This window comes from Musca autumnalis, unplaced genomic scaffold (assembly GCF_047663935.1).
Source record: "Musca autumnalis isolate F117 unplaced genomic scaffold, ASM4766393v1 scaffold_2, whole genome shotgun sequence".
Taxonomy (NCBI): domain Eukaryota; kingdom Metazoa; phylum Arthropoda; class Insecta; order Diptera; family Muscidae; genus Musca; species Musca autumnalis.
In genome coordinates this window covers 177,938,017-177,959,699 of record NW_027411755.1, presented here as the reverse complement: position 1 = coordinate 177,959,699, position 21,683 = coordinate 177,938,017, and the positions used below count along the sequence as shown (strand labels likewise).

The following is a 21,683-nucleotide window of genomic DNA, read 5'->3' as shown; positions in this document are numbered from 1 at the left end:
AGAGTGCTGGTTTTTCCGAAAGCTTATCAATTAAAACAAATATAGTTATGTCTATAAAAAATATCGTTATGTCTTACAAACTGGGAATTGCCCCGAATGAAATTCCGAATTTATTTCAATTAATTATCTCATCAATAACTTAATCGAACAATAATGCAATATTGAACTACAACTAATCGGCTGTTACCTATACATAAGTATGTAGCTTTCAAATGTTGTGAACAAACACACATACCAGCATCAAAAACTTTCATTAACCATTAGTCTTGTAAGGGTATTTTTCTTGAACCATGAGACCATAGAAAAGTGGATTTTTAAGAATATTTTTTCATCCACCATCACACCAAAGAAGCATGGATTTTTAAGAATATTTTTTCTTTCTCCATCAGACCAAAGAAGCGTGGATTTTTAAGAATATTTTTTCATCCACCACCAGACCAAAGAAGCGTGAATTTTTAAGAATATTTTTTCTTTCTCCATCAGACCAAAGAAGCGTGGATTTTTAAGAATATTTTTTCATCCACCATCAGACCAAAAAATCGTCGATTTTTAAGAATATTTTTTCATCCACCATCAGACCAAAAAAGCGACGATTTTTAAGAATATTTTTTCATCCACCATCAGACCAAAAAAGCGTCGATTTTTAAAAATGTTTTTTTCATCCACCCTCAGACCAAAGAAGCGTGGATTTTTAAAAATATTTTTTCATCCACCATCAGACCAAAGAAGTGTGGATTTTTAAGAATATTTTTTCATCCACCCTCAGACCAAAGAAGCGTGGATTTTTAAGAATTTTTTTTCATCCACCCCCAGACCAAAGAAGCGTGGATTTTTAAGAATATTTTTTCATCCACCATCAGACCAAAGAAACGTGGATTTTTAAGAATATTTTTTCATCCTCCATCAGACCAAAGAAACGTGGATTTTTAATAATTTTTTTCTTCCTCCATCAGACCAAAGAAGCGTGGATTTTTAAGAATATTTTTTCATCCACCATCAGACCAAAGAGGCGTGGATTTTTAAGAATATTTTTTCATCCACCATCAGACCAAAGAGGCGTGGATTTTTAAGAATATTTTTTCATCCACCATCAGACCAAAGAAGTGTGGATTTTTAAGAATATTTTTTCATCCACCATCAGACCAAAGAAGCGTGGATTTTTAAAAATGTTTTTTTCATCCACCCTCAGACCAAAGAAGCGTGGATTTTTAAAAATATTTTTTCCTCCAAAACCAGACCAAAGAAGCGGGGATTTTTAAGAATATTTTTTCATCCACCCTCAGACCAAACAAGCGTAAATTTTTAAGAATATTTTTTTCATCCACCCTCAGACCAAAGAAAAGTGGATTTTTAAGATTATTTTTTACTCCAAATTCAGACCAAAGATGCGTGGATTTTTAAGAATATTTGTTTATCCACCCTCAGACCAAAGAAGCGTGGATTTTTAAGAATATTTTTTTCATCCACCCTCAGACCAAAGAAGCGTGGATTTTTAAGAATTTTGTTCATCCACCCCCAGACCAAAGAAGCGTGGATTTTTAAGAATATTTTTTCATCCACCATCAGACCAAAGAAACGTGGATTTTTAATAATTTTTTTCTTCCTCCATCAGACCGAAGAAGCGTGGATTTTTAAAAATATTTTTTCATCCACCATCAGACCAAAGAAGAGTGGATTTTTAATAATTTTTTTCTTCCTCCATCAGACCAAAGAAGCGTGGATTTTTAAGAATATTTTTTTCATCCACCATCAGACCAAAGAAGCGTGGATTTTTAAGAATATTTTTTCATCCACCATCAGACCAAAGAAGTGTGGATTTTTAAGAATATTTTTTCATCCACCATCAGACCAAAGAAGCGTGGATTTTTAAAAATGTTTTTTTCATCCACCCTCAGACCAAAGAAGCGTGGATTTTTAAAAATATTTTTTCCTCCAAAACCAGACCAAAGAAGCGTGGATTTTTAAGAATATTTTTTCATCCACCCTCAGACCAAACAAGCGTAAATTTTTAAGAATATTTTTTTCATCCACCCTCAGACCAAAGAAAAGTGGATTTTTAAGATTATTTTTTACTCCAAATTCAGACCAAAGATGCGTGGATTTTTAAGAATATTTGTTTATCCACCCTCAGACCAAAGAAGCGTGGATTTTTAAGAATATTTTTTTCATCCACCCTCAGACCAAAGAAGCGTGGATTTTTAAGAATTTTTTTTCATCCACCCCCAGACCAAAGAAGCGTGGATTTTTAAGAATATTTTTTCATCCACCATCAGACCAAAGAAACGTGGATTTTTAATAATTTTTTTCTTCCTCCATCAGACCGAAGAAGCGTGGATTTTTAAAAATATTTTTTCATCCACCATCAGACCAAAGAAGAGTGGATTTTTAATAATTTTTTTCTTCCTCCATCAGACCAAAGAAGCGTGGATTTTTAAGAATATTTTTTCATCCACCATCAGACCAAAGAAGCGTGGATTTTTAATAATTTTTTTCTTCCTCCATCAGACCAAAGAAGCGTGGATTTTTAAAAATATTTTTTCATCCACCATCAGACCAAAGAAGCGTGGATTTTTAAGAATATTTTTTCATCCACCATCAGACCAAAGAAGCGTGGATTTTTAATAATTTTTTCCTTCCTCCAACAGACCAAAGAAGCGTGGATTTTTAAAAATATTTTTTCATCCACTATCAGACCAAAGAAGCGTGGATTTTTAAGAATATTTTTTCATCCACTATCAGACCAAAGAAGCGTGGATTTTTAAGAATATTTTTTCATCCACCATCAGACCAAAGAAACGTGGATTTTTAAGAATATTTTTTCATCCACCATCAGACCAAAGAAGCGTGGATTTTTAATAATTTTTTCCTTCCTCCAACAGACCAAAGAAACGTGGATTTTTAAGAATATTTTTTTTATCCACCATCATACCAAAGAGGCGTGGAATATTTTTTTCATCCAACATCAGACCAAAGAAGTGTGGATTTTTTAAGCATATTTTTCATCCACCATCAGACCAAAGAAGCGGTGACTTTTTAAGAATATTTTCCCTCCATCATCAGACCAAAGAAGCGTGGATTTTTAAGAATATTTTTTCATCCACCATCAGACCAAAAAAGCGTGGATTTTTAAGAATCAGACCAAAGAAGCGTGAATTTTTAAGAATAATTTTTCTTCCTCCATCAGACCAAAGAAGCGTGGATTTTTAAGAATATTTTTTCATCCACCATCAGACCAAAGAAGCGTGGATTTTAAGAATATTTTTACATCCACCATCAGACCAAAAAGCGTGGAATTTTAAGAATATTTTTTCATCCATCATCAGACCAAAAAGCGTGGAATTTTAAGATTATTTTTCATCCACCATCAGACCAAGGAAGCGTGGATTTTTAAGAATATTTTTATTAAAAAAAATCCAGATATGATGACCTCCCAAATAACAGATGGATAATGATCTGTTGCATAGATCTAGCCGGATATCAATGCTAAAAGTGAATAATCTAGTCACTAGCCTAGGCACAAACCTTCACATGTTCTTCTATTGTCCACTAGTGTTGCCACAGGGTGATCCAGTCATTAGTAAAGACATAAATGTTTGCTCGTCGTTATTGTGCATACCTACATAAAGGACTATGTCTAGGCTAAGGAGCGAAACACGAATGGAAGAACACCCAAATCTAACGACATTTCCATCAATTATTTTTATGGATCTTTGCACGCACCACCATCCTATACCTACTAACCCAGATTTGGTTCAAGAAGAATAAACTTCATAAGAAATTGTAGTTTTTTTTAATTGTTCGTATATTTTACTCACAAAACATCAAATTTTGTCTGTTGGCCCTCCCGACGAGATGCATTTCTGACTACGTCACTGGTTCAAAACAAAACAAAGGAGGACTTTTAAAATTTTTTAGGTAGGCTTGGGGTGTAAGTTATTGAAATAATGCAAAATTACCTTCAGCTTATTGGTTATTCGGCTCATGTGGCTTCCAAAATGTTTGCTAGGTTTTCAATCCTATAATCATCAGAGAGTGCTGGTTTTTCCGAAAGCTTATCAATTAAAACAAATATAGTTATGTCTATAAAAAATATCGTTATGTCTTACAAACTGGGAATTGCCCCGAATGAAATTCCTAATTTATTTCAATAAATTATCTCATCAAAAACTTGAACAAACAATGTTTTCATTGTTTTCAATGTAGTTTTCAAATGTTGTGACCAAGCATACATACAAGCATCAAAAATTTTCATTAACCATTAGTCTTTTAAGGGTATTTTTCTTGAACCATGAGAAAAGTGGATTTTAACAATATTTTTTCTTTCTCCATCAAACCAAAGAAGCGTGGATTTTTAAGAATACTTTTTCATCCACCATCAGACCAAAAACGCGTGGATTTGTAAGAATATTTTTTCATCCACCATCAGACCAAAAAAACGTGGCTTTTTAAGAATATTTTTTCATCCACCATCAGACCAAAGAAGCGTGGATTTTTAAGAATATTTTTTTATTCACCATCAAACCAAAAAGCGTGGATTTTTAAGAATATTTTTCATCCACCATCAGACCAAAGAAGCGTGGATTTTTAAGAATATTTTTTTATTCACCATCAAACCAAAAAGCGTGGATTTTTAAGAATATTTTTCATACACCATCAGACCAAAGAAGCGTGGATTTTTAAGAATATTTTTCATCCACCATCAGACCAAAGAAGCGTGGATTTTTAAGAATATTTTTGTATTCACCATCAAACCAAAAAGCGTGGATTTTTAAGAATATTTTTCATCTACCATCAGACCAAAGAAGCGTGGATTTTTAAGAATATTTTTTATTCACCATCAAACCAAAAAGCGTGGATTTTTAAGAATATTTTTCATCCACCATCAGACCACAGAAGCGTGGATTTTTAAGAATACTTTTTCATCCACCATCAGACCAAAAACGCGTGGATTTGTAAGAATATTTTTTCATCCACCATCAGACCAAAAAAGCGTGGATTTTTAAGAATATTTTTTCATCCACCATCAGACCAAAGAAGCGTGAATTTTTAAGAATATTTTTCATCCACCATCAGACCAAAGAAGCGTGGATTTTCAAGAATATTTTTTCATCCACCATCAGAACAAAGAAGCGTGGATTTTTAAGAATATTTTTTCATCCACCATCAGACCAAAGAGGCGTGGATTTTTAAAAATATTTTTTCATCCACCATCAGACCAAAGAGGCGTGGATTTTTGAAAATATTTTTTCATCCACCATCAGACCAAAGAAGTGTGGATTTTTAAAAATATTTTTTTCATCCACCATCAGACCAAAGAAGCGTGGATTTTTAAAAATATTTTTTTCATCCACCCTCAGACCAAAGAAAAGTGGATTTTTAAGAATATTTTTCCTCCAAAATCAGACCAAAGAAGAGTGAATTTTTAAGAATATTTTTTTATTCACCATCAAACCAAAAAGCGTGGATTTTTAAGAATATTTTTCATCCACAATCAGACCAAAGAAGCGTGAATTTTTAAGAATATTTTTTCATCCACCATCAGAACAAAGAAGCGTGGATTTTTAAGAATATTTTTTCATCCACCATCAGACCAAAGAAGCGTGGATTTTTAAGAATATTTTTTCATCCACCATCAGACCAAAGAGGCGTGGATTTTTAAAAATATTTTTTCATCCACCATCAGACCAAAGAATTGTGGATTTTTAAGAATATTTTTTCATCCACCATCAGACCAAAGAAGCGTGGATTTTTAAAAATATTTTTTTCATCCACCCTTAGACCAAAGAAAAGTGGATTTTTAAAAATATTTTTTTCATCCACCCTCAGACCAAAGAAAAGTGGATTTTTAAGAATATTTTTTCCTCCAAAATCAGACCGAAGAAGCGTGGATTTTTAAGAATATTTTTTCATCCACCCTCAGACCAAAGAAGCGTGGATTTTTAAGAATATTTTTTTTCATCCACCCTCAGACCAAAGAAGCGTGGATTTTAAGAATTTTTTTTTCATCCACCATCAGACCAAAGAAGCGTGGATTTTTAAGAATATTTTTTCATCCACCATCAGACCAAAGAAGCGTGAATTTTTAAGAATATTTTTTCTTCCTCCATCAGACCAAAGAAGCGTGGATTTTTAAGATTATTTTTTCATCAACCAACAAAGAAGGGAGGATTTATAAAAATATTTTTTCATCCACCATCAGACCAAAAAAGCGTGAATTTTTAAGAATATTTTTTCACCCACCATCCGATCAAAGAAACGTGGATTTTTAAGAATATTTGTTCATCCACCATCAGACCAAAGAAGCGTGGATTTTAAGAATATTTTTTCATCCACCATCAGACCAAAGAAGCGTGGATTTTTAAGAATATTTGTTCATCCACCATCAGACCAAAGAAGGGTGGATTTTTAAGAATATTTGTTCATCCACCATCAGACCAAAGAAGCGTGGATTTTTAAGAATATTTGTTCATCCACCATCAGACCAAAGAAGCGTGGATTTTTAAGAATATTTGTTCATCCACCATCACACCAAAGAAGCGTGGATTTTTAAGAATATTTTTTCATCCACCATCCGATCAAAGAAACGTGGATTTTTAAGAATATTTTTCCTCCATCATCAGACCAAAGAAGCGTGGATTTTTAAGAATATTTTTTCATCCACCATCAGACCAAAGAAGCGTGGATTTTTAAGAATATTTTTTCATCCACCATCAGACCAAAGAAGCGTGGATTTTTAAGAATAGTTTTTCATCAACCATCAGAACAAAGAAGCGTGGATTTTTAAAAATATTTTTTCTTCCTCCATCAGACCAAAGAAGCGTGGATTTTTAAAAATATTTTTTCTTCCTCCATCAGACCAAAGAAGCGTGGATTTATAAAAATATGTTTTCAGATCAAAGAAACGTGGATTTTTAAGAATATTTGTTCATCCACCATCAGACCAAAAAAGCGTGGATTTTTAAGAATATTTGTTCATCCACCATCAGACCAAAGAAGCGTGGATTTTTAAGAATATTTGTTCATCCACCATCACACCAAAGAAGCGTGGATTTTTAAGAATATTTTTTCATCCACCATCAGACCAAAGAAGAGTGGATTTATAAGAATATTTGTTCATCCACCATCAGACCAAAGAAGAGTGGATTTTTAAGAGTATTTTTTCATCCACCCGTATCCGTTTAAAATATGGGGTACACATTGAACTTGTGGTTTTCAATAGTAGTTCCTCATAGAAATGAGTGCAACCGTTTCATCTTATCTGCTGTTGTAAATCAGTTGGCTTTAGCCATTCGATGTGTTAACATGCATCAATCCGTGCGATGTCGATTATTTGTTGTGTTCATTCTACAGATTTGCATAGCGTCAATAAAGGCTGAACGGTAATAATAAGTTCTTAGGCTATAAATAAATGTTGTTATCATTTTTAAACGATTGATCATTATTTCCTTCTCATAGTCATTATACAATACTTGCTCCTGGTACAATACGCTCCAATCGAAATTACACCGTTTGTGTCTCCATACACAATGTCACCAGCGAGGAACAGACTACCCCAACCACCATAAAGCTCAACATAGTATCTCTTGACAGTTCGCTGCATTTAAGTCAAGATATCACCGTTGGACCTAATGAAAGTAAATTGGTACACTTCGATATACCTCAACTATTTAAAAAATTCAAATACAGATTGAAAGCTGAAGGAATTAAAGGCATGATTTTTAGCCAAACTAAAGCATTGTTGGTCAAGGATTCTGGTGGACCAAGGATTTATTTTGAAAGTGATAAGGGAACATACAAACCAGAAGATGTGGTGCAATTTCGTGTCATTATTTTGAATGAACATATGAAAATTATGAAATTTGTGGAACCAATTCGTGTTCAAATATTGGTGAGTCAATAGTTTAAGATTTTGATGCAAATTGTTTACTTCATCGAATGCTTTAAAGTATTAAGTATTAAATGTATTAGTTGAAACAATTGAAATCACAATAAGTACTGTCAGATATAGACATACAAACCTTCTCAAACCTCGCATGATACATTATTGAAGAAATCGTCAGGCTACAAAATATACATTTTTAATAAGAAATTTCTGCAGGCCTCTCTAGCAGAGATTTCCCACTGAAAAACATAGAAAAAAATTGTTCAGGCCTCTAAGAAGACTTTTTCTATAGAAAAAATTCCTGAGCAGTTTTTTATAGGAGAAAATTACTCAGAAGACTTTTTTCTATAGAAAAACCTTACACACTTCACGGAAGATACTTTTTTATACAGAAAAAAAAAACACCACAGACTTTTTTAAATAGAAGAAGTTATCTCAGTTCACTGTGAAAAAATTTCTTAGGTCCCTGAGGAGACTTTTTTCTACAGAAAAATTTTTCTCAGGCCACTGAGGAGGCCTTTTTACTGTAGAAAAATGTTCTCTCGTAGGAGACTTTTATCTAAGAAAACTTTTTCTCATGTCACTGAGGAGACTTTTTATATAGAAAAATATAGGCTACTGAGTAATTTTTTTTCAAAAGAAAAAATTTCTGAATATTATTTTCTCCTCAGTAGCCGAAGGATTTTTTTCTATAGAAATATTTTCTTCCTATAGAATTTGTTTTCTGTAGAAAAAACAAGTAAAAAAGTGTCAGTCGGCTTTGCCGACAGATATATCAGGAAAAATTTCTAAAATTGTCTTTTCCATTTCAAAAAAATCAAAAAAAAAATTTTGATACTACATCAATGATTTTTGGTACATAGATTAAGAAAAAATCAGCATTCCAAATCTGTTTTCGTTGCTAACTTTGATCGTTGTGCGCAATAGATATGACCGTTTTAATTATGATAATTAGAAAAAATTCTAAAAAAATCGCGGCTTAATATAGTTAGCTGTTATATCCTATTATCGTTAATTGAATTCGTAACCTTTGCGATGATGCAAAAAATAATCGCAGAGTCTCAATGGATTCGAGAAAAATCAAATTTGTTAAATAATTTCACGTATTTACAAACATATTTTTGAAACAATAGCGCTCATACTTACGAAAAATATATAAAAAAATTATAACAGCATCCAGACATTTTGAGGAATAAAATGAAACCTAAGTTGTGAAGTTTGGAGCTATAGTATTCATGTTATTTGCAAAAATACGAAGAACATATTACGAAAAAATTAAAATCATATTTTTCTAATTTTATTTTTTTATGGTTTTATAGGAAAAGTTGGAGAAAAAAATGTTTGAGTTCTTTGGCATTTTCGTCAAAATTTCACGCATTAATGATGATATTCCGTTGTAACAAATTTTTCGCTTATAGTTTTCCTATTGGATAATATTATTAGAACCTTATATTAAATCACAAGGAATTCCAATTGTGGCATAACGTTAAAATAATGTTGTCTTGAATATTACAACATTTGCGACGCATATAAACCGCGTAATTATGAAAATGACATGATGCGCATCCGATTTTACAACACAGCGAATCAATCCCTTTTATTTGATGTACAGTTTGTCAAATTCTATTTGGCGGCCACGATGTAGCATTTGCTGCATATTAGGGTGCAAAATACAGTAAAATGGTCATAATTTCCGCAAAGTTCATTTACATTTTATGCGCATCCGATTTCAATAATCACCATTAAAAATACATCAATCCATGCCGTTTCAATGCGGTCCATCAATAACCGTGGATGTAGCATCGCACTCAATTTTTAGAAAAAAATCTAGTATATCTCTGGATTTACGAGAGTTTTTAAATATCTGTTTTCGCGCAGTTTAAACACGCGTATCTATTTATTTTAATAGAACTGACACATCCAAAACGCGTTTTAATATGCGATATTTTCAAAATAATTTTTTGCAAATTTTCGAAATTCGGCCGATCTAGTGGGTGGATTTTTACGCGTCGTGGCTTTTTAGATTCAGAACGTAAAAAAACTAAAATTACGCGGGTTTCCACGGAAATCGAATGACGTTTGTAGCTTTTAAACCAAAAAAATAGGTTTTTGAGAAAAATTTACGCACAAAAATTTCGTGTTTGGGCGCAGATTACTGTGATCCTGTGAGGGCTACATCCTCATGTTATACATTAAAAAATGCGAAATCGTGAGTACTACAATCAAATAATAAGCTTTTAGGGAAATCCAGCTGCGCGTTCCGATTAGAGCAAAAAGTCAAAAAACCCCATTTTTCAGGTTTCAAAATGTCAGCATCCGTTTGAGGTAGATACAGTGGATATATTAAAAAATCATACATTAGAAACTTCAACTCTAAAGTGTACTCTTTAACTTCTCCTTTGAGCATTAAGCTCTACATTGTGTTGTAAAACCACTAATTGGAAAATAACATAATGAAACTCGTTTCCTTCAACGATTTTTTCCGATTTTTTTACATTAGTACGACCACAGCTTCCGCTCAAATTATTATTTTAAGAAACCCCTCGGTGAATCGGGCTAAAACAGTTTATTTTACCGAAATGCGGTCAAAAGTTATGGTATAGTAAAACTGATCGCGAGTTACATTGCCCCATACCTCAGTTTCAACATAAGTTAATTTTCTACAAAAAGCTTGATATACCCTCAGCCAATGTGAAGTGAAACTTTCATCTACGGGCAGATCGAATGTATTTAGGGTCTCTTCAGAATTTTGTGGCCCTTTTTGAATATTTAAACTTGCCGACAAAAATGTGGATTAGGAATTAACTGCACTTAGACACAAATGGTGAACTTTTATGGGGGAGGTACCCTTAGGGAGGACCGATATGGGCCATTTTAGAAGTTAAACTAAATTTTGACAAAATATTAGGAGAAACAAAGTTTGGACTAAATTGGTGAATAAAATAATAGGATGTGCAGAGTATGGATTACATCGGTCACTTCCTTCAAGAGTTATCGTGCGCACAATTTTTCCGAACATTTTTGAACTTTTGTGAGGGAGGTACCTGAAGGAGTAAACCCATATAGTTTATCTTCGATCTTAAACTATGTTTGGACAAAATATTACGAAGGCCAAATTTTGGACCGAATTGGCAGATCCGTTCGAGACTTATCTTGTGCTCCAACCACTACACACGGTGTCTTAGGTTTTTTTTTTGCACCTTTCAGGCTATTTGCTCGGGAAGTATGGACTTGTCCCTGATGAAACTTGTACCGTCGTATGGCGGACAGTGAATACAAGTTGTTACAACAAAAATCAAAGCGATTCGAAAGCAGGTCCTAAACTGAACTTTTCCGAAATTTTTTGTGGAAGGTACCCGAAGGAGTGGGCCGATTAAGTCCATATTGGAACCTCATTTAAGTCTGGTAGAAATTTTACGATGTACAAAGTATGGGCCAAATTGGGGTTACTCCCTTCAAGAGTTATCGTGCGCACAAATTTTCCGAACATTTTCGAACTTTTGTGGGGGAGGTACCGAAGGAGTGGACCGATTTAACCCATCTTCGAACTTAAACTAAGTTTGGGCAAAATATTGCGAAAGCCGTTCGAGAGTTATCGTGCGCACCAGCCAGCCAGACAGACAGACGGACGGACATGGCTAAATCAACTCCAAATTGTCTGAAACACATTTCGTCCAAACATACTTGGGGTCTAAAACCATTATTTCGGTGAGGTACATTTTGCCCGTATGAAAGTGTATATACCCTTTCTAGCCTAAAGGCTGAGGGTATAAAAAAATCCTCCGGCTACTGGGGAGAAAATTAAATAAATTTTTTTCTCCACAGTGGCCGGGGGAATTTTTTCCTATAGAAAAAGGTTACCTAAGTGGCCTGAAATTTGTTTCTATAGGAAAAAGGTTCCTTATTGACCTGAGACATTTTTTCTATAGAAAACTATTTATAGAAACAATTTTTTTCTTTAGAAAAAATATATAAAAAATTCCTAAGGTCACAGTGGGGATTTTTCCATATTGTTCAGACCTCTGAGGAGACTTTTTCAGCAGATAAATGTCCTTAGGCCTCTGATGAGAATTTTACTATAGAAAAAAATCCTGAGGACCACGAGAAGACTTTTCTTTCCTCAGGCCACTGAAGTTACTTGTTCTATAGAAAAAAATTCCTCGGGCCATTTAAAAAAAATTTTCTCAGTCCACCAAGGAGAAAAAATTTCTTCCGCCTCTATAGGAGAAAATTCCTCAGGCCCTTCTCAGTTCACTGAAGATACTTTTTTCTACAGAAAAAAACACCCCTCAGACTTTTTTAAATAGAAGAAGTTTTCTTAGGCCACTGAGAAAAATTTTCTTAGGTCCCTGAGGAGACTTTTTTCTACAGAAAAACTTTTCTCAGGCCACTGAGGAGACCTTTTTACTGTAGAAACGATTTTCTCATGCCACTGAGGAGACTTTTTCTATAGACAAATATGCTACTGAATTTTTTCTATAGAAAAAAAATTATGAATTTTATTTTCCCCTCAGCAGCCGGAGGAATTTTTTCTATATTTTTCTTTTTATATAATTTTTTCCACTGGTGAGAAAGTAAATTAAGAATTTTTTCTATAGAAAAATGTCACCTCAGTGGCCTGAGATTAATTATCTATAAAAAATGGCATATAAGTGGCCTGAGAAATTTGTTCTATAGAAAGCACTCTACAGAAACAATTTTTTTCTTTATAAAAAAATATCAAAAGAAATCCTAAGGTCAACGATTTTTCCATATTGTTCAGGCCTCGAAAGCCTTTTGAGCAGACAAAAATTCTTAGGCCTCTGAGGAGACTTTTTCTATAGAGACCCACTAGGAGACTTTTGTTTCATCAGTCCACTGAAGAAACCTTTTCTATAGAAAAAAAATCCGCAGGCCACTTTAAAAAAAAATGTTCTCAGGCCACTAAAAAGAATTTTTCTAAAGAAAACATTTCTTCAGCCTCTATAGGAGAAAATTCCTCAGGCCCTTGATGAGACTCCTCAGAACCCTGTGAAGACGTCTCCTGAGGAGTTTTTTATAGGAAACAAATTCATTAGGACTCTGAGTGAACATTTTTCTTAAAAAAATATTTTTCTTTTTATAGAATTTTTTCTACTGGGGAGAAAGGAAATTAAGTATTTTTTCTACAAAAAAAAGTCAACTCAGTGGCCTGAGAAATTTTTTCTATAGAAAGCACTCTACAGAAACAATTTTTTTCTTTATAAAAAAATATTAAAAGAAAGGTCACAGCGGAGATTTTTCCATATTGTTCAGGCCTCTGAGGAGGCCTTTTCTGCAGACAAAAATTCTTAGGCATCTGAGGAGACTTTTTCTATAGAGAAACAAAAGTCTCCTTGTGCCACTGAAGAAATTTTTTCTATAGAAAAAAATCCGCAGGCCACTTTTTTAAAGAAAACAAAATGTTGTCAGGCCACTAAAGAGAATTTTTCTAAAGAAAACATTTCTTCAGCCTCTATAGGAGAAAATTCCTCAGGCCCTTGAAAAGATTCCTCAGAACCCTGAGAAGACGTTTTTGTTTTTTTTTATAAAAAAAGGTTCTCAGTCGCATGAGGAGGTTTTTAATACGAAACAAATTCTTCAGGATTCTGCGGGAAAACAACATTTTAGGCCTCTGACTAGACTTTTTTGATATAGAAAAAAATCATTTAGGCCGTTAAGGAGAACTTTTTCCATAGAAAACATTTTCGTATGGCACTGAGGAGAATATATTTTTCCAGAAAAAAACCTCAGGCCACTGAGCAGTCTTTTTTCAGTAGAATACGAGAAAAACATTTCTCAGGTCCCAGAAGATACTTTTTCTGCAGAAAAAATTCTAATGCCAAAGAGTAGAATTTTTCGTGTAGACAAAAATTTTCTCAGGCCACTGAGGAGAATTTTGTGTATCCTCAGGCTACTGAGGATACTTTTTTATATAGCAAAAATGCCACTGTCGCTGAGAAGACTGTTTTTTTATAGATTTTTTCCCTATTTTATTTTTCTTTTTATAGAATTTTTCTACTGGGGAGAAAGTAAATTAAGAATTTTTTCTATAGAAAAATGCCACCTCAGTGGCCTGAAATTTTTTTCTATAAAAAAAAATGGTTTCTTAGTGGCCTGAAAATTTTTACTTATGACACTGAGGAGAATTTTTTACAAAAAACCTCAGGCCACTGCTTTGTCTTTTTTCAGTAGAATACGTTTTCTCAGGCCACTGAGAAAAACATTTCTCATGTCCCTGAAGATACTGTTTTCTATAGAAAAAAATATATCAGGCCACTGAGGAGACTTTTTCTGTAGAAAAAAATTCTAATGCCGAAGAGTAGAATTTTTCCTATAGAAAAAAATTTCTTAGGCCACAGAGGAGACTTTTTCTGTAGATAAAAATGTCCTCAGGCTACTGAGAAAAAAATTCCTCAGGCCACTGAGGATACTATTTTCTATAGAAAAATTGTCACTGCCGCTGAGGAGACTGTTTTTTATAGATTTTTTTTGTTTATTAAAAAAAGTCCTAAGGAAATCTTATAGGAACATTTTTAAAGAGTTATCGTGCGCACCATCCAGCTCGACAAACAGGCGGACGGACATGGCTAAATCGACTCCAAATTGTCTGAAACGGATTTCGTCCAACCAAACTTGGGGTTTAAATCCATTACTTCGATGAGGCACATACGTTAGTCTGAAGGAATAAAGATATAATGATAAAAATAACAGTGTATACAATAAAGAAATAATGTTACTGGCCTACGAATATGGCATCGACAGAACAGGTCGATCAAATCGAGCAGTAACATCAGCCGTTGGAAATTTTTAAAAAAGAGTCTGCTAAAGGCATGAAATCCACTAGACTCAGAGCAACTGTTGTTGTTGCTGTTGAAATATATAGTTTAGAAGTAGTTTATGACGATGACTAAAAATATGACATCGACAGAACAGGTCGATCAAATCGAGCCGTAACATTAGCCTTTGGAAAACTTTAAAAAGAGTCTGCCAAAGGCATGAAGTCCACTAGACTCAGAGCAACTGTTGTTGTTGTTGAAAAATATAGCTTAGAAGTAGTTAATAACTTTACCTACGTTGGGATCATATCTAAGCTATTAGCATTTATTTGTACTATCAAGAATAAACATGACGATGACTTTTTCAATAGATAACATATTACAATTGATTATATTTATTCTCTCTTTTCAGGATCCCCTAGGTAATCGCGTAAAACAATATAAGGATATACAACTGGATCGTGGTATCTTTGCTGGGAAATTTCAATTATCACAACAACCCATCTCAGGCAAATGGACAATTTCCGTACATATTAGTGGCAAATATAACAAAGACAAGGAATATCCCTTTCAAGTTGAACGATATGTCCTGCCAAAATTTAGTGTACACCTAGAGACCCCAATTGATTTTGTAGAGGCGGAACGTTTCTTACCCATTACTGTTTATGGCAAATACACCTATGGACGTTATGTCAGGGGTACGGTGCGAATTGTTGGTACCACTCGATCCATTACCATTGCCGAGGGAATTGTTATTGATGAAAATTCCAAAGTTGATGTGAAAATCGATTTGGAAAAGCTAAACTTAACCCGTTACGATCGCAAGCTGGAATTGAATGCCTATCTTGAGGAGAAATTTACCAATGTTACAGCCGAAGTCAAGCGCGTGGTTAATATTCGTTTATCCCATTATAGATTACAGCTGCCCGATTGGGAAATTGAGTTTCGCAATAGAAAACCCCACCGTCTTGGGGTTCATGCTGTGTATTGGAATAATAGCATTGTCAGAGATACAATAACCCCCGTCGTAATGCAATTTAAAGGTGTCAACTATACTGCGTTACTAAATGACAATGGTGTGGCAAGATTTACTCTTGCAAATGAAGTCGTGGAAGATGATGACTTTCTATTTTTTTATAAAGATACGGAATTAAGTTATCCCAGTGTTGAAATGGAACCGCCCACAACAACAAATTGTTCGCTTCAAACGGATATAGATGAGTAAGAACATTTAACATCCACAGATAAAGAAGTGAATTAGATTTCGAAGGAATGGTAGCTATGGTAACCATATAGAATGGTATTTGGTTGCTGAAAATATATAATTGTGTCAGTAATAATAATATAGTTGTAGCAAGCAAATACATTACTACCTAGTTACCATCACTATTATTCTAGCAAGTTTAAGACCTGTGATATATTCTTTCACAGTTTGATGTTACAAATAATTACAATCAATACGTCACAATTAATTTAACATTATTCCATATGTCCTTAATTTTACATTTCAGCTTTAAAGATTTCAACAAGCCAGTGGAAATTCTCATCACCTCTGATAAAGAAATTCCATATTTAATGTACACACTAATGGGTCATGGAAATATAATACGACAGGAACACCTTCAACTTCCGGGCAATGTTAACTCTCATACAATACAAATTAAACCCTCAATCGAAATGATTCCAAATTCACAACTCTTTGTGTACTACATTGTTGAGGGTCTGTTCAACTATTGTGAAATGACAATACGTCTGCCAAAGACATTTGAAAATAAGGTAGCCCTACAGGAAACACTTTAACCATTTGAAATGAGATTTATATCTTTTCATGTTTTAGATATCCATTGCAGCACCGACACGTGTCAAACCTGGTCAGAATATTACCTTGAACTTGAAAGCTCAACCGCAATCTCGAGTCTCTATTGTAGCAGTAGATAAAAGTGTTATACTCCTCAATTCTAAGAATATCTTAAGGAAGGATCAAATTATGAACGATCTACTGGATGACAAGTCCTATACACGGCCTACAATGGTGGGAATGAACTTTATGTTATCACCCGATTTCCAATCGGGATTAGTCATATTGACTAATGCCAAATATATCAAATATAACTTTTGTGAGTATCGAATCAGTCGCAAACATTGAAAATATTTTATTATATTTTTTTCATTTAATTTCAGTTGAAATTGAGAAAAGTTCTCTAGATTTCGATTACTATCGGGTTGATTTCCCAGAGACCTGGCTTTATAGAGATCTTGAAATGTAAGTTTTAGTTAAGTAACTGCAGATGAAAAATAATTAAAATCAAGTAAGAAAAGTGTTAAGTTCGGCCGGGCCGAACACGAGTTGTATTGACGTAAAATGGAAATATTACACAGTAAAAACAAATTCATTCAATTTATGAATAGTGTTTAAAAATTGTTTCCAATGTTCAGATTATTACATTGCATGGACCTAATTCATAAAGCGATAAGTACTCCCAGAAAAAAATCGGATCCGTTAGTCATTACGTAACCCATTAAAAAGTAATGTAAACAAGCTTCTTTTCGCATTATATGTAATCGGAAAAGTAATGGGTTACTTCTTAAAAAATGTACAAGGCAAACCTACACGCAAAAAAAAAATCGGCCTCTCTAACATATGTCCCAAACATATTTTGCAGCAAATATATATATGTTTGCAACAGTCCCAAACATAATATATGTTTAGGTCTGCAAACAAATATATGTTTGGGTGGAAATAAATATATGTTTGGGTGCAAACATATATATGTTTGGGTGCAAAGATATTTATGTTTGGGTGCAAACATTTTATATGTTTGGGTGCAAAAAAATACAAACCCAAAAGTCACAAAAAAGAAACAAACACATGCACCAGTGAGCGCTTACTAAGAGCAAGGGAGCGTAAAATTCAATGTAAAACACTTTAAAATGTGCGCTCGCTTGCTCTCAGTAACAACTCACTGGCTATCTCCATAGTATACACACAAATGTTGAGGTTGTTTACTGGAAGGCAAAAGAACAACAAACACATAGGTATATACAAAATTCCAAAGAAATACATGACACACTTTAATAAAAGAAAAACTGATTGAAATAATTTGTAAATAGTCACACTTTTAAAAAGGAAAAATATATAGACACGTAATTGAACGCTTCTCCTTTGTTGTGAAATAAAACAAATTGTCCTCATAGTTGAAATCATCAGCGGGGAATCGGCATCTAGAATCAAATGATTATGTAATGTAATAAATAAATATGGATATGCCATATTTCAAATATACATAAGTATGTATGTAATTACCAATATTAAATGCGATTTCTTCCTTGTCCAATAAAATAATTCCATTCAACTTTCCGATTCAATTATAAAATGTATTGCGCATTTAATTTACTAAAAAGCACAATTTCTTTAAGAAAACACAAAACACTGATTTATTCACTCACTTTACCGTCTTGACTCTACAAAGGCATCTAAAACACTGAAGAAAGAAATAAAATATAATTCATATCATTTCTTCTTTTCTTCTTCTCCTCCTAAGTTGGTTAACAACAACAAAACAAGAAACACACGAGTTTGTCGCATACACGCCACCAAAACCCCCTTCTTCGCTTCTACGTCTTCTATTATACAATACACACAACTCTTCATTATAAAACAGCAATCCACAGCCGCGAGAGCACTGTTATTACTCTCGTTGACAAACATCCTCTCTCCACCCATGAAAAAAAATGTTCTAACATAAAAAATATGTTGGTACCCAAACATTAATTTGTTTGCAACCGGTCCCAAACATATATTTGTTTGGATCCAAACATATTTCTAACATAAATTTTTCTGCGTGTACTTACTTTACTCCTCACTAAGTAATGAGGACGGTGGCACAGTGTGTGTGTCCGACTATAAATCCTAGGGTTGTGTGTTCAACGGTCACCGTCGGAACGCGAATGTTTTTTAATTAAAAAATAACAGTTCGTGGTGCACATGTGCACTGCACATTTAAGTTCTTAAGCAACACTTAATATTCGTGTGCGTGGCACAGTGTGTAGTGTCTTCGGCCAGAAATCAGTGGGTTCGTGGGTTCAATTCGGGCAGACAGCAAAATAAAATAAAGTAAAAAAAAATAAGAAGTGCGATGAAATTAAAAAAAATCTATACATCAACTGTTCTAAAAATTGAATTTTTTTCAACTTACTTTTCAACTTCTAGTGGCCACAGAATAACTAGTTATTCTAGTGGTCATAAAATAACTAGAAACTGAGTGCGACATGCCCTTGTAAAAATAATGGGGAAGAAAGGGGGTTTGCGATTAGTTACGGCTGCCAAAAATCCCTTACAAAACCCATGATTTTGGGAGGACTTTTTTTGCTGGGATCATATCGAAATCGGTTCAGATTTGGATATTGCTCCTATATGTATTTTCGGCCGATTTTCTATATTTGATGCTTCAAACACACTACATATGTCCAATTTCACTGAAATTTGGAAAGCGTGACGTAATTCGTTCTAAAAATAAATGGGACAAATTATATCGAAATCGGTTCAGATTTGAATATATCTCCCATATATATTTTCGGGTGATATTCTGTATTTTATGCACAAGACACGCTATGTATGTTCAATTTCAATGAAATTTGGAATGTGAGACGGGATTTGGCTAAAAATAAATTTGACAAATTATATCGAGATCGGTTCATATAGGAATATAGGTCCCATATATATTTTCGGTCGATTTTATGTTTTTGTTACGTATGTTCAATTTCAATGAAATTTTGAAGACTTAGCAGTCAGTAAAAGTCATTATTATTTACAGAAGTACTTATAGTCGGGAAGGAATTGACCAAGGCTACAGCTATTAAGTATCATGTCTTTGAGAGACTTCTTAAGATTTATGTTTTATTATGATATATATTAGGAATACCTATAGGCGAAAAGGCTTTCGGAGGAGTGTTACTTCCTGAAACATACAAAAATACCATAGTAGCTCCATAACAACCCTGAAGAGGTATATAACGCCTTAATATCTCCTATATTTATTCATTAAAATATTAAAAACGTTAATATAGTTATGCATTCCATTATATTTTATCGTAGTCGGGACAGCAAAGCGCACCGTGTTCAGCTAGTACTATATAAATTTGACATTTCCATTGAAAAGTTTGACATTTTTTTTAGCATAAACCCACTTAGTATTGTTTGACGTACGAACATGTGTTGCGTTGTTTACAGTGAGGTGAAAAATTCAATTTGCCGAAAAATAGAATTTATCGACCAAAACATACAGGCACATACATAAGTGGAACATGGGAATCTAAATTTTTCACAGATATTTAAAATAACACTGTATGTAATTTTTGAGTCATGTTCTATTCACCATATTCTGACACCACAGCGTGATAGAAGGCCAAAAAGAGAAGACATGTATCTCGCCGTTTTTTTGCGATCTCACCAACTTTCGCGGTTATAGGCCTTCAAAGGTTTGAGTCTTTGATGTCAAAAGGGTTAATTTTGTCTGGAATATATATTCCAAACCGCCAGTAAATTTGATTTAATCTCAGAGGCAATGTTGTAGGTCGTATTTTAAAGAACAGAAATTGGGGATAAATCCGCCATTGTGAATAAATCCGCCAAACTTCATCTGCAAGGTCAAACTCACCAAGGTCAAATTTCTTTCAAAATTTGTTTTCGGGTTGTGGTCTATAGATATCAAACCGATCAAAATTGAAGCAAACAATTTACAAAATGTACTTTAGATCTCAATAAACAACTTTCTAGAGCACGAACACTAACTCTGTAGAAACTGTTCTTATAGGTAAAAATGGCAAAACAAATGTGGTGTTTATCTAGTTTGCTCTAGTTCTGATCCACTGATTCTAAACCGTTCAATATTCAAGAAAAAAATCAACTACAATAATGTAGCAAAGACATAAGTAAAAACCATTCTGGAACATATGAACTGTCAGTGATAGGTTCATAAATGTCAAAATTAGAAAATAATCGATTTTTATACTTTTTTCTCCGATTATGGCCCATAGATTCCAAAATTTTGAAAGAAATTTCAGCTTGGTGATTTTGACCTTGCATGTGAAGTTTGGCGGATTTATGAGTTCACAATTTTTGTTCTTTAAGATACGAGCTACAACATTGCCTCTGAGATTAAATCAAATTTCCTGACGGTTTGGAGGATATAGTCCTGACATAATTATCCCTTTTGACATCAAAGTTGGCCCGTAATCGGGAAAGTTGGTGAGATAGAAAAAAATGGCGAGACACGTGTCTCCTCTTTTTAGTCTTCGATCACACTGCGGTGTCAGAATATGGTTAATAATTTTCGTGTCGCATAGTGTAACATTACTTAAGAACAGTAAATACTTTTACTTTGAAGTTAGCGGTTTTGACTGTTCTCACGACAAATTGACCAACAATAATCAGACAATGATGAAATCATTCTCCACGTTCATCACTAAAAATCCTAAATTTTCTGGAAGGCCAGATGTTTATCCAAAAAATTAATTTTAGCGACATTCGACAAGGGTTTTAACAATACTTTTGCAGTTTCCGAATTTTTTGTTGCCCAAAAAAATTATTTATTACAGCATCCAAACTACTCGATGCTTCCTCTTCCACTGGTGTGAGAACAGTTCGAAATCATTCACATTTTTGCAATTTCTTTAATTGTGGCCCATTGAAGACACCTTTAAAAAAAGTTAACAATTAGTTTTTAAACCTCTCAATATGAAGAATGTAATACAATACAAACCGTTTTACTTTGGGCATCATAACTTTGATGCGCCAAATCCGTATTAGACCCTGTTTAATATGAAGTGAAGGAACAATTATTTTAGACGATGGAACTAATGGTATATGTTCCATATTCTCCTCTTTGATACGACGCCAACACCAGCATCGTGCGATGGGTATATATATATATATATATATATTTATTTATTTTTTTTTTTTTTGAGAAATTTTGTCCTTTCAATTTGAATGTCCTTTAAAAGGTCAACAGGATGAGCAAACAAAA

The 21,683-nt window shown here is 33.7% G+C and overlaps 1 protein-coding gene across 1 annotated transcript in view; it reads left to right on the top strand.

Annotated features, from left to right (window-relative positions):
• Positions 1-7,259: 7,259 nt before the first annotated feature.
• LOC141394934 (thioester-containing protein 1 allele R1-like) overlaps positions 7,260-21,683 on the top strand; it is a 37,243-nt gene continuing 22,819 nt past the window's right edge. Inside the window, exons 1-6 of the mRNA XM_073970102.1 lie at positions 7,260-7,379; positions 7,456-7,888; positions 15,071-15,879; positions 16,170-16,434; positions 16,496-16,775; positions 16,840-16,921. Coding sequence (XP_073826203.1) covers positions 7,303-7,379; positions 7,456-7,888; positions 15,071-15,879; positions 16,170-16,434; positions 16,496-16,775; positions 16,840-16,921 — 1,946 coding nt within the window. The 5' untranslated portion in view covers positions 7,260-7,302. The remainder of the gene's footprint in view (positions 7,380-7,455; positions 7,889-15,070; positions 15,880-16,169; positions 16,435-16,495; positions 16,776-16,839; positions 16,922-21,683) is intronic.